Source organism: Poromitra crassiceps (genome assembly GCF_964638095.1).
Source record: "Poromitra crassiceps genome assembly, chromosome: 15".
Classification (NCBI taxonomy): Eukaryota; Metazoa; Chordata; class Actinopteri; order Beryciformes; family Melamphaidae; genus Poromitra; species Poromitra crassiceps.
This window is the reverse complement of record NC_139634.1, coordinates 20,284,530-20,297,029: the sequence shown is the minus strand read 5'-3', so window position 1 is coordinate 20,297,029 and position 12,500 is coordinate 20,284,530. Positions and strand designations below refer to the sequence as shown.

Sequence of the window (12,500 nt, the reverse complement as noted above, 5' to 3'; positions counted from 1 at the left end):
GAGCTCAACAGTCACGTGACATCGTGATGTCACCTTGGGTTGCGGAAGAGAATTTCACAATTTTTCTCCATCACTTTTCGAAAAATCCTTATCTAAATAGTTTTAAGCCTGGAACCAAGCCAACTGGCCAGAGAATCGTGACCATAAAATATTTGATTCAGAGTTGAAAAAACTGTTGCTGGGCACAAGACTGTGTACATAAATAATAAACTGAATAAACTACTCATTTCATAATCCATTCCGACATTTCCGGCCAATCAGAATAGCAGATGACTGAGCGAGTTTCAGCCAATGGGAGAGCACTCTGAGTGGCAGTGGGTGGGACCACATAAAACGCAGTTTTATGTGTGTGTAGTCATGTTTCTTATATAGTCATGATGTCGGGGGACTAAATATAGATAAATTGATTTATTCTATTATGCAAACCCAATGAGTCCTCTATACGTTTTTAGCTCTTTTTGCAACTGCTGCGTCTGTTGCTTAATGCACTTTTTATACTCTTTTTTAAAGTTTTGTTGTGATGCTTTTAAATGTCCATTTTATTCTCTTCTTTTATTCTTTTATTTTCCTGTCAACCATTTTATGTGAAGCACTTTGAATTGCCTCTGTGTATGAAATGTGCTATACAAATAAACTTGACTTGACTTGACTTGACTTGACCAGCGGTCTTTAATGGCACCATTACAGCTATTAGCTCCGTGGTTAACGTTATCGTAGATAGACGCATTTCCGTGCCTTAATGTGAACGAACCGGGTAACGGATTTCACAACGGGTGGCGGCGTTGGAAGCAGCGCCCGGTGTGCTCCACCAATCACAGACGATCATACAGCGAGCTGCACCAATCAAAAATGTTGATGATATTACACTTTAGAATTGTGGGTAGTGTAGTAGTTCTCCAAGACATCGGCGGGGGGGGGGGGGGGGGGGGGGGGGGTTAAAAAGTAAACATGGATGACATGAAACAGATTTGTGGCTTCTACAGGAACATATTATTTCACACCTAGCTCGCCCGTGGTTGGTCAACCTTGGGTGGTTACAATATTATGGCTAATAATCAAAATCTCATTGGAGAATATGAACCGGGAAATACTCGAGGTACCGAGGTGTCACGTGACTGTTGAGCTCTATTGATGAGGAAAGTATCCAGTGCGACAGACTGACTTGTTGGTCTTTATCTTGAGGTCTCTGCCTTTCTGAAGCTCGTGTCCATCTTTGTACCAGCGGAAGGAAGGGCCTGGATTCCCCGATGCCTCGCACTTCAAGTACAGCTTGCCTCCTTCTATCAGAGACTGGCCTCGCATCGGCCGCAGCTTAGGGGCAGAGGCTGGAGAGAGAGAGGGAGGGAGAGAGAGAAGGAGGGAGAGAGGGGAGGGAGAGGGAGGGAGTGGATAAAGAAAATCAAAGCTTGCATTATTGAAATTAACTACAGACATTCAATTAATCTACCCATTTAACTGTGTGTGTGTGTGTGTGTGTGTGTGTGTGTGTGTGTGTGTGTGTGTGTGTGTGTGTGTGTGTGTGTGTGTGTGTGTCTGTGTGCACATGTATGTGCGTGTAGGTGTGTGTGTGTGTGTGTGTGTGTGTGTGTGTGTGTGTGTGTGGGCATGTGGATCTGTTAGTGAAGGTTCAGATGTCGAGGTCACAACCTGAGACGGTGGGTCAGAGTTCACAGGAGAAATGGTTGGGGAATAGAGGAAAATCAATGGTATGTCACTCACTCACACTCACACACACACACACACTCGCGCGTGCGCCAGCCTACTCGCTAGGATAAAACGTTGGCATTGCACGTTTCTGCATACGTAGAATATCACGTTTCTGAAGCAAAAAGACGTTACATATCACATTTCTAGATACATGTATATCAATGTTATACACGTCATAGAGTCTGCTATTTAAATAGATACATGTATATCAATGTTATACACATCATAGTCTGCTACTGAAATAGATACATGTATATCAATGTTATACACATCATAGTCTGCTACTGAAATAGATACATGTATATCAATGTTATACACGTCATAGTCTGCTACTGAAATAGATACATGTATATCAATGTTATACACGTCATAGAGTCTGCTATTGAAATAGATACATGTATATCAATGTTATACACATCATAGTCTGCTACTGAAATAGATACATGTATATCAATGTTATACACGTCATAGAGTCTGCTATTGAAATAGATACATGTATATCAATGTTATACACGTCATAGTCTGCTACTGAAATAGATACATGTATATCAATGTTATACACGTCATAGTCTGCTACTGAAATAGATACATGTATATCAATGTTATACACGTCATAGTCTGCTATTGAAATAGATACATGTATATCAACATTACACACGTCATATAGTATGCTATTGAAATAGATATGTGTATATCAATGTTATACACGTCATAGTCTGCTATTGAAATAGATATGTGTATATCAATGTTATACACGTCATAGTCTGCTATTGAAATAGATATGTGTATATCAATGTTATACACGTCATAGTCTGCTATTGAAATAGATACATGTATATCAATGTTATACACGTCATAGTCTGCTATTGAAATAGATACATGTATATCAACATTACACACGTCATATAGTATGCTATTGAAATAGATATGTGTATATCAATGTTATACACGTCATAGAGTCTGCTATTGAAATTGATACATGTATATCAATGTTATACACGTCATAGAGTCTGCTATTGAAATAGATATGTGTATATCAACATTACACACGTCATAGAGTCTGCTATTGAAATAGATACATGTATATCAACATTACACACGTCATAGAGTCTGCTATTGAAATAGATATGTGTATATCAATGTTATACACGTCATAGTCTGCTACTGAAATAGATACATGTATATCAATGTTATACACGTCATAGAGTCTGCTATTGAAATAGATACATGTATATCAATGTTATACACATCATAGTCTGCTACTGAAATAGATACATGTATATCAATGTTATACACGTCATAGTCTGCTACTGAAATAGATATGTGTATATCAATGTTATACACGTCATAGAGTCTGCTATTGAAATAGATACATGTATATCAATGTTATACACGTCATAGAGTCTGCTATTGAAATAGATACATGTATATCAATGTTATACACGTCATAGTCTGCTACTGAAATAGATACATGTATATCAATGTTATACACGTCATAGAGTCTGCTATTGAAATAGATACATGTATATCAATGTTATACACATCATAGTCTGCTACTGAAATAGATACATGTATATCAATGTTATACACGTCATAGAGTCTGCTATTGAAATAGATACATGTATATCAATGTTATACACATCATAGAGTCTGCTATTGAAATAGATACATGTATATCAATGTTATACACGTCATAGAGTCTGCTATTGAAATAGATACATGTATATCAATGTTATACACGTCATAGAGTCTGCTATTGAAATAGATATGTGTATATCAATGTTATACACATCATAGTCTGCTACTGAAATAGATACATGTATATCAATGTTATACACGTCATAGAGTCTGCTATTGAAATAGATACATGTATATCAATGTTATACACGTCATAGTCTGCTACTGAAATAGATACATGTATATCAATGTTATACACGTCATAGTCTGATATTGAAATAGATACATGTATATCAATGTTATACACGTCATAGTCTGCTACTGAAATAGATACATGTATATCAATGTTATACACGTCATAGTCTGCTATTGAAATAGATACATGTATATCAACATTACACACGTCATATAGTATGCTATTGAAATAGATATGTGTATATCAATGTTATACACGTCATAGTCTGCTATTGAAATAGATATGTGTATATCAATGTTATACACGTCATAGTCTGCTATTGAAATAGATACATGTATATCAATGTTATACACGTCATAGTCTGCTATTGAAATAGATACATGTATATCAACATTACACACGTCATATAGTATGCTATTGAAATAGATATGTGTATATCAATGTTATACACGTCATAGAGTCTGCTATTGAAATAGATACATGTATATCAACATTACACACGTCATAGAGTCTGCTATTGAAATAGATATGTGTATATCAACATTACACACGTCATAGAGTCTGCTATTGAAATAGATATGTGTATATCAATGTTATACATGTCATAGAGTCTGCTATTGAAATAGATACATGTATATCAATGTTATACACATCATAGAGTCTGCTATTGAAATAGATACATGTATATCAATGTTATACACGTCATAGAGTCTGCTATTGAAATAGATATGTGTATATCAATGTTATACACGTCATAGAGTCTGCTATTGAAATAGATACATGTATATCAATGTTATACACGTCATAGAGTCTGCTATTGAAATAGATATGTGTATATCAATGTTATACACGTCATAGAGTCTGCTATTGAAATAGATACATGTATATCAATGTTATACATGTCATAGAGTCTGCTATTGAAATAGATACATGTATATCAATGTTATACACATCATAGTCTGCTACTGAAATAGATACATGTATATCAATGTTATACACGTCATAGTCTGCTACTGAAATAGATACATGTATATCAATGTTATACACGTCATAGAGTCTGCTATTGAAATAGCGCGGTGGCCAGTACCCAAGACACATACAGCCGATGAGTGGGCGTCGACCATGTCTGGGCCTCAGTCACTCTAGTATTTGCGGTGTGTTGACTCTAGTCGGCTTTGACGGCGGCTTGTCGGCCGCTTTTCCAGCGGCGGCGGGTCGTTAGTGAGAGAAATCACTCTGATTGGCTGGTCAGCAGATAAAGAAATCACTCGGATTGGCTGGTCAGCTGATAGAGAAATCACTCTGATTGGCTGGTCAGCTGATAGAGAAATCACTCTGATTGGCTGGTCAGCTGATAGAGAAATCACTCTGATTGGCTGGTCAGCTGATAGAGAAATCACTCTGATTGGCTGGTCAGCTGATAGCGAAACAGTGCAGGAGAAGAGAGGACACACAAATCGCTCTGCTCCTTTTCCAACTTGATCTCATCTGATCATTCCTCATCTTTTTTACAATAATGTGCATTTGGGAAAGCCCCTTGAGCTTGACGCTGCATGACATCACCCATTTAGTGTGGTTTCTCCTTATTTTGCAGCTCCGCCTCTTCCTTTCTTCCACAAGCAAAACACCAGACAAGGGCTGACCACACCCGTGCCATTAGCAACTTTTCATCAGACATATTCTCGATTAGAAGTAGCGATATTACAAAACCGTTTCAGCGAGCGAAATGGAAGGCAAACGCTGCTTTGTTTCATGAGTCAGGTGTCACGCAGGCGCAAAACGTACGTGCTATTACGAGTTCCTTTAGACTTCAGCTTGAAGTGCGGAGAAACACAGAGCGTCCCCTCCCCGTAACCCATAGCAACTCACTCACTCACTCTGACTGCCTGATGAGAGAGGAGAGGGAGAGCTGCAGCAGTATGCTGCAAGCTACACTATCTATTATATTGTAGGTTACAATATACCAGCTATTAGGTAACCTATAGGCTATTTCCCGTCTTCTGCGCTTTCTGCTGTGGCGCTGTGCTGTCTGTCTTGCCTGCCCGTGCGCTGTCAGTCATGTTTCCACTCCGTGAGGTTATCAATTATGATTTTGTTTTTCACTGCGTGAGAAAATGGACTTGTGCCGTGCGGCTCGTTCCCGATGTTGTGCGTCAGAGTTGGCAGTCCTGGTGTTGCCACTTTCCCGGCCAAGACACGTCACGAATTTATGGCAGAACGATTGCTTCGTCTGACATGGTGACATGGTGAAAGACAAAAAATATCCTGTAGTCTGAGCCCGGCATTAGTGCAACTTTTTGGCCCTGACACAGGAGACGTGAGGTGACGCATCGGTCGGCCTCTGTATTTAACGCTAGTTCATTCAAGTGTTTTTGGTGGGTCATGTACTTAAAGGCGTTGTGGTCAGGGTGGATAGTACTTAAAGGCGTTGTGGTCAGGGTGGATAGTACTTAAAGGCGTTGTGGTCAGGGTGGATAGTACTTAAAGGCGTTGTGGTCAGGGTGGATAGTACTTAAAGGCATTGTGGTCAGGGTGGATAGTACTTAAAGGCATTGTGGTCAGGGTGGATAGTACTTAAAGGCATTGTGGTCAGGGTGGATAGTACTTAAAGGCGTTGTGGTCAGGGTGGATAGTACTTAAAGGCGTTGTGGTCAGGGTGGATAGTACTTAAAGGCGTTGTGGTCAGGGTGGATAGTACTTAAAGGCGTTGTGGTCAGGGTGGATAGTACTTAAAGGCGTTGTGGTCAGGGTGGATAGTACTTAAAGGCGTTGTGGTCAGGGTGGATAGTACTTAAAGGCGTTGTGGTCAGGGTGGATAGTACTTAAAGGCGTTGTGGTCAGGGTGGATAGTACTTAAAGGCGTTGTGGTCAGGGTGGATAGTACTTAAAGGCGTTGTGGTCAGGGTGGATAGTACTTAAAGGCGTTGTGGTCAGGGTGGATAGTACTTAAAGGCGTTGTGGTCAGGGTGGATAGTACTTAAAGGCGTTGTGGTCAGGGTGGATAGTACTTAAAGGCGTTGTGGTCAGGGTGGATAGTACTTAAAGGCGTTGTGGTCAGGGTGGATAGTACTTAAAGGCGTTGTGGTCAGGGTGGATAGTACTTAAAGGCGTTGTGGTCAGGGTGGATGGAAGGCATAAACATTTGCCTCATCACACCAGAGAGCCGTGTTCGTTCCCCTGGATTTCCAAAGTCTACATTTCAACCATAAGTGACATTTAATGTTTTTGTTATTTAAGCCTAACCTAAACCACAATCCTAACCTTAACCAAGTTATTTTACTTGCCTAAACATAACCAAAATGGTTAAAGTTGTTTTTGCGTTTAATGTTGGAAAGGCAGCGAGGTTTTCAAACTAACCGCAGTTTTGTTTCAGTTTTACGTTGAGATACAGAAATGTACAATGCCATCATTTTACTCTGGCGATTGGGGTGCACACACGCACGTAGGGATGGGCATCGAATTTCGAATTTTCGAATAATCGTTGTTATTATCAAGGTCGACTTTTATTATTGAAATTCGAAATTCGAAGAAAAAAAAAAAAAAAAAAAAAATTTTTTTTTTTTTTTTTTTTGAGTGAAATGTTGCATTGTCTCCCCTGATTCTAAGTATAGTCAAATCGCTTGGTTTGAGCAAGTAAAACAATTTTTATAAGCATTTTAAGCAAGGTTTATGAAAAAATGAATGGCGGATGAAATCCCATGAAGAGGGAGAGGGGGTGACTTTGGCACCCCTTTGGCACTCAGACCTGAGCCTACTAAATATTTAATGAACCACTCATGATTGTCAAAACTGTTTTTTATTTTTGAAAATGTCAATGTCATGTAACATGTTCTTTACTTCAGTGGTGCAATGCTTGTTTGATCTAAAAATCCACAGCAGAAGCTTTTTATATTAATTAATAAAGCCGTAGACTTAGAATCAGGGGAGACAATGCAACATTTCACTCACAAAAAAAAAAAAAAAAAAAAAAAAAATTTTTTTTTTACATTTTTTATTTTATTTTCGAATTTCGAATTAAATTCGAATTTGGCCAGCGAATTTCGAATAGTGTTTTTGCTAGAAGTGCCCATCCCTACACGCACGCGTACGTACGCACATACACACACGCGCGCGCACACACACGTACACACACACACACACACGCACGCATACACGCGCACGCACGCCAGCCTAAGCGTGCACCGGCCGCACACGCATGCACATGCACGAGCACACATACACGCACACACGTGCACACAGACACACACACGCCAGCCTAAGCAGTAAGGTGAGTACTTTTAGAAAAAAGAAAAATCTGAATCATCCGATTTTCGCTATGGGGAAATGTGTGTGTGTGTGTGTGTGTGTGTGTGTGTGTGTGTGTGTGTGTGTGTGTGTTGCGCGCGTGCGTGCGTGCGTCGTGCGTGTGTGTGTGTGTGTGTGTGTGTGTGTGTGTGTGTGTGAGAGAGAGAGAGTATGTGTGTGTGTGTGTGCTTCAACAGTCTCAGGAGAATTTCATCACTCTCTCCTTAAAAACTACAACAGACTGCATCACTGACACCAGCACAGAAACACAGCCTGCGCACAGAGGAGCTCAAGCAAAGATACACTTGGGTTTATCAAATCTGTAAAAAAAAAATAATCTAAAATGCTGTTTTTGTTAGTTTCTGAAAAGTTTTGGATATGAGGTTTTCACCAACGATCATATAAAGACTAGACTATTTATTTCAAGCCGAGTAACAATTAAGCTATGAAAAGTATAGCTGGTGATACTATTAAAAAGTATCGCTCTATGTGTGCTCTATGCTCTATGTGCTCTTTAAATAATGTAACATGATATTTTGTGTTATTTCTAGTTATCACATATAACTTAAAGAGATGATTGAAGATTTAATAAGAAAAAGTGTTTTTTTAGATATTGGAAGCAGACAGTGTTGATATTTGTTTACAATCCAAGTGGAACTGAATGGGGCAAAAAAGAAAAGAAAGAAATCAGTGGATAAAGCCAAAATTCCATGAAACACCAACCAAACCGCTTGGTGTTCCATAAGCAGGATTTCCACAGACGCAGGAGAAGTGCTTAGTCACAGCCATGTCCTTAAAGCCAGGTCTCACACTTTGACCTCTGACCTCATTAGCGATGCGCCTCATATTTCCACCCCAGACCAATTATCTCACCATGGCTCTTGCCTTATAATGTGTTACGCTGAAAACTTTTTTTATTGAGAATTGCCTCGCTTGCCTTGGTCTACAGTTTAGTCTTTATCTGGATTCGACTCAATTAGACCCAGTCTTTGACTCTTGGCTTGTCATAGAATTAAACGACACAGATGTATGCCTTTTTTGTGTTTGCACCATATGGGAAGAAGCAAAATGACGGGATGACATCTAGTACAACTTGGAGGAGGCGTTCATGTGTATAACTTATTGGAATGCCCACATCTCAAAGTCATTTTTATTTATGAATGTAAAATCAATACTAATCATACTGCAGTAGACATTACTCACTTTTTGTAAGTAGAGTTGACTAAATAATTGGGAGCAATGTGATGCTACAAAAACATTCCACATAATTATCACTAGGAGGTTGACATGGCTTTTCCAGTCGGCTGGTCGTATTTACAAAAAATCAGGCATGACATGAAGGCAGCATAAACACTAGCAGTGTTAGCTTTTAGGCTCTTAGAGGTGAGGCTAACTTGAAGACTGAGAAGTCTGCTAATGACTGGGGGGGTTGTTGGTTTGAATACAAAAGATGGATGGGTGCATTTGAATGAGTGATCTACTGTTAAAATGCCCATGAGCAAGGTACTTTACCCCCCAGTTCAAAAAGACAGTGAGCTCAGTCAACTCTATGTAGGTAAATTAAGGTTTAAACAGAGACAAGATACCAAGCCTCTTCTGGTCATGACAAATAGTTTTTCATAGGACAGTGAGCAGCTGGCTGGCTGTTTTCGTCCTGTGTTTGGTTGTGGATATTTGGTGAGGAGACAATGAGGAAATCATGTGCGCTATAATCAAATAACAATGTGCAATATGTGGCAAAGGGATGAGATTGCACTGTAGGAGGGGCTATTTTGGGCAATTCCAGCAGCAATTTGACATTTAGACTATGACAAAATACCTCTGGGAATAATAATCTTTATTTGAGTAGCACTTCTCAAAAGCAAGACACAAAGTGCTTCACAGTCAAATACATTAGAAATAATGTAACAGTAAATTAACTAGAAATTGAAAAATATTCAGAGCATTTAGACACATGACACGGGAGGGCCAATTACAGAAAAAGTCTAAAGAAAAGACGGATTGGACTGACTGATTTTGAAACAACTTTTAACATGACCAAGAAGTCGAGTTTTTCCCTCTTCTGATTTCCCCCCATCTTCTCCCCAGTTGTACTTGGCCAATTTTTCCCCCTGCTGCCCCGGTCGCCGCTCCACCCTCTGCCGATCTGGGGAGAGCCAAGACTAGCACCATGCTTCCTCTGACACATGCACAGTTGCCAGCTGCTTCTTTTCACCTGACAGGGGGAGCTTCACTGGTAGGACGTGGCACATGGGAGGATCACGCTATTCCCACCATTTCACTTCCCTCCGAACAGGCGCCCTGACCGACCAGAGGTCGGGGCTACCTGCAAACCAGTCTGGTTACCACAGGGCACACCTCTCTCTAACAAACATGCTAGCTGCAAACCAGCCTGGTTACCACAGGGCACACCTCTCTGTAACAAACATGCTACCTGCAAATCAGTCTGGTTACCACAGGGCACATCTCTCTCTAACAAACATGCTACCTGCAAACCAGCCTGGTTACCACAGGGCACATCTCTCTCTAACAAACATGCTACCTGCAAACCAGCCTGGTTACCACAGGGCACACCTCTCTCTAACAAACATGCTACCTGCAAACCAGCCTGGTTACCACAGGGCACATCTCTCTCTAACAAACATGCTCCCTGCAAACCAGCCTGGTTACCACAGGGCACACCTCTCTCTAACAAACATGCTACCTGCAAACCAGCCTGGTTACCACAGGGCACATCTGTCTCTAATGAACATGCTACCTGCAAACCAGCCTGGTTACCACAGGGCACACCTCTCTCTAATGAACATGCTACCTGCAAATCAGCCTGGTTACCACAGGGCACACCTCTCTCTAACAAACATGCTACCTGCATACTAGCCTGCAAACATGCTACCTGCAAACCAGCCTGGTTACCACAGGGCACGCCTCTCTCTAACAAACATGCTACCTGCAAACCAGCCTGGTTACCACAGGGCACATCTCTCTCTAACAAACATGCTCCCTGCAAACCAGCCTGGTTACCACAGGGCACATCTCTCTCTAACAAACATGCTACCTGCAAACCAGCCTGGTTACCACAGGGCACATCTCTCTCTAACAAACATGCTACCTGCAAACCAGCCTGGTTACCACAGGGCACACCTCTCTCTAACAAACATGCTACCTGCAAACCAGCCTGTTACCACAGGGCACATCTCTCTCTAACAAACATGCTACCTGCAAACCAGTCTGGTTACCACAGGGCACACCTCTCTCTAACAAACATGCTACCTGCAAACCAGCCTGGTTACCACAGGGCACATCTCTCTCTAACAAACATGCTCCCTGCAAACCAGCCTGGTTACCACAGGGCACACCTCTCTCTAACAAACATGCTACCTGCAAACCAGCCTGGTTACCACAGGGCACATCTGTCTCTAACAAACATGCTACCTGCAAATCAGCCTGGTTACCACAGGGCACACCTCTCTCTAATGAACATGCTACCTGCAAACCAGCCTGGTTACCACAGGGCACACCTCTCTCTAATGAACATGCTACCTGCAAATCAGCCTGGTTACCACAGGGCACACCTCTCTCTAACAAACATGCTACCTGCAAACCAGCCTGGTTACCACAGGGCACACCTCTCTCTAATGAACATGCTACCTGCAAATCAGCCTGGTTACCACAGGGCACACCTCTCTCTAACAAACATGCTACCTGCATACTAGCCTGCAAACATGCTACCTGCAAACCAGCCTGGTTACCACAGGGCACGCCTCTCTCTAACAAACATGCTACCTGCAAACCAGTCTGGTTACCACAGGGCACACCTCTCTCTAACAAACATGCTACCTGCAAACTAGCCTGGTTACCACAGGGCACATCTCTCTCTAACAAACATGCTACCTGCAAACTAGCCTGGTTACCACAGGGCACATCTCTCTCTAATGAACATGCTACCTGCAAACTAGCCTGGTTACCACAGGGCACACCTCTCTCTAACAAACATGCTCCCTGCAAACTAGCCTGGTTACCACAGGGCACATCTCTCTCAAACAAACATGCTACCTGCAAACCAGTCTGGTTACCACAGGGCACATCTCTCTCTAACAAACATGCTACCTGCAAACCCAGGTTTCTGAGCCTGTTTGGTTATAACTCGTTCCTTGACATCACATAGATTTTTCAGATATCCTTATGAAGTTGTCCTTTCAAAATGGTCAACAAATTGAAATTGATGTCAATGAAAACGAGCAGTAATAGGCAAGACTAACATGCCTTGGTGTGGGGGACGTCCTGATATCACCGTGTTGGTAACCTCGCATCACCAGGCTCTCTCAAACGAGAGAGAGCCTGGTACCCATTACTACAGGCCGGTAGGCAATCTCTGAGGTTTTCCCACGAGGAAGTAACCCAAAAATAGTGGATGGGTTTGTCCATATTATTTAGGTCAGTGCTACAGGCAGGAAGACCCGACCCGTGTTCATTCTGGTGGTCATTCCGCTTTGTGTGCCACAGTGTTTTCGTTCCCCAATTTTACCATTTTGACCGGTGTGTCAGGCGGCGATGCCATTATTTGGTTTTAGTTTTTAGTTTTTTAGCTTTTTGGGTAGCTAGATACTCGCGTCACCCATGTTTTCTGAATAGAACG

General features: G+C 41.5%; 1 protein-coding gene across 1 annotated transcript in view; it reads right to left on the bottom strand.

The window, feature by feature from the left end:
* nrg2b (neuregulin 2b) overlaps positions 1–12,500 on the bottom strand; it is a gene marked incomplete at both ends in the record, with an annotated part of 82,717 nt that overhangs the window by 42,546 nt on the left and 27,671 nt on the right. Inside the window, one exon of the mRNA XM_083652134.1 lies at positions 1,163–1,325. Coding sequence (XP_083508260.1) covers positions 1,163–1,325 — 163 coding nt within the window. The remainder of the gene's footprint in view (positions 1–1,162; positions 1,326–12,500) is intronic.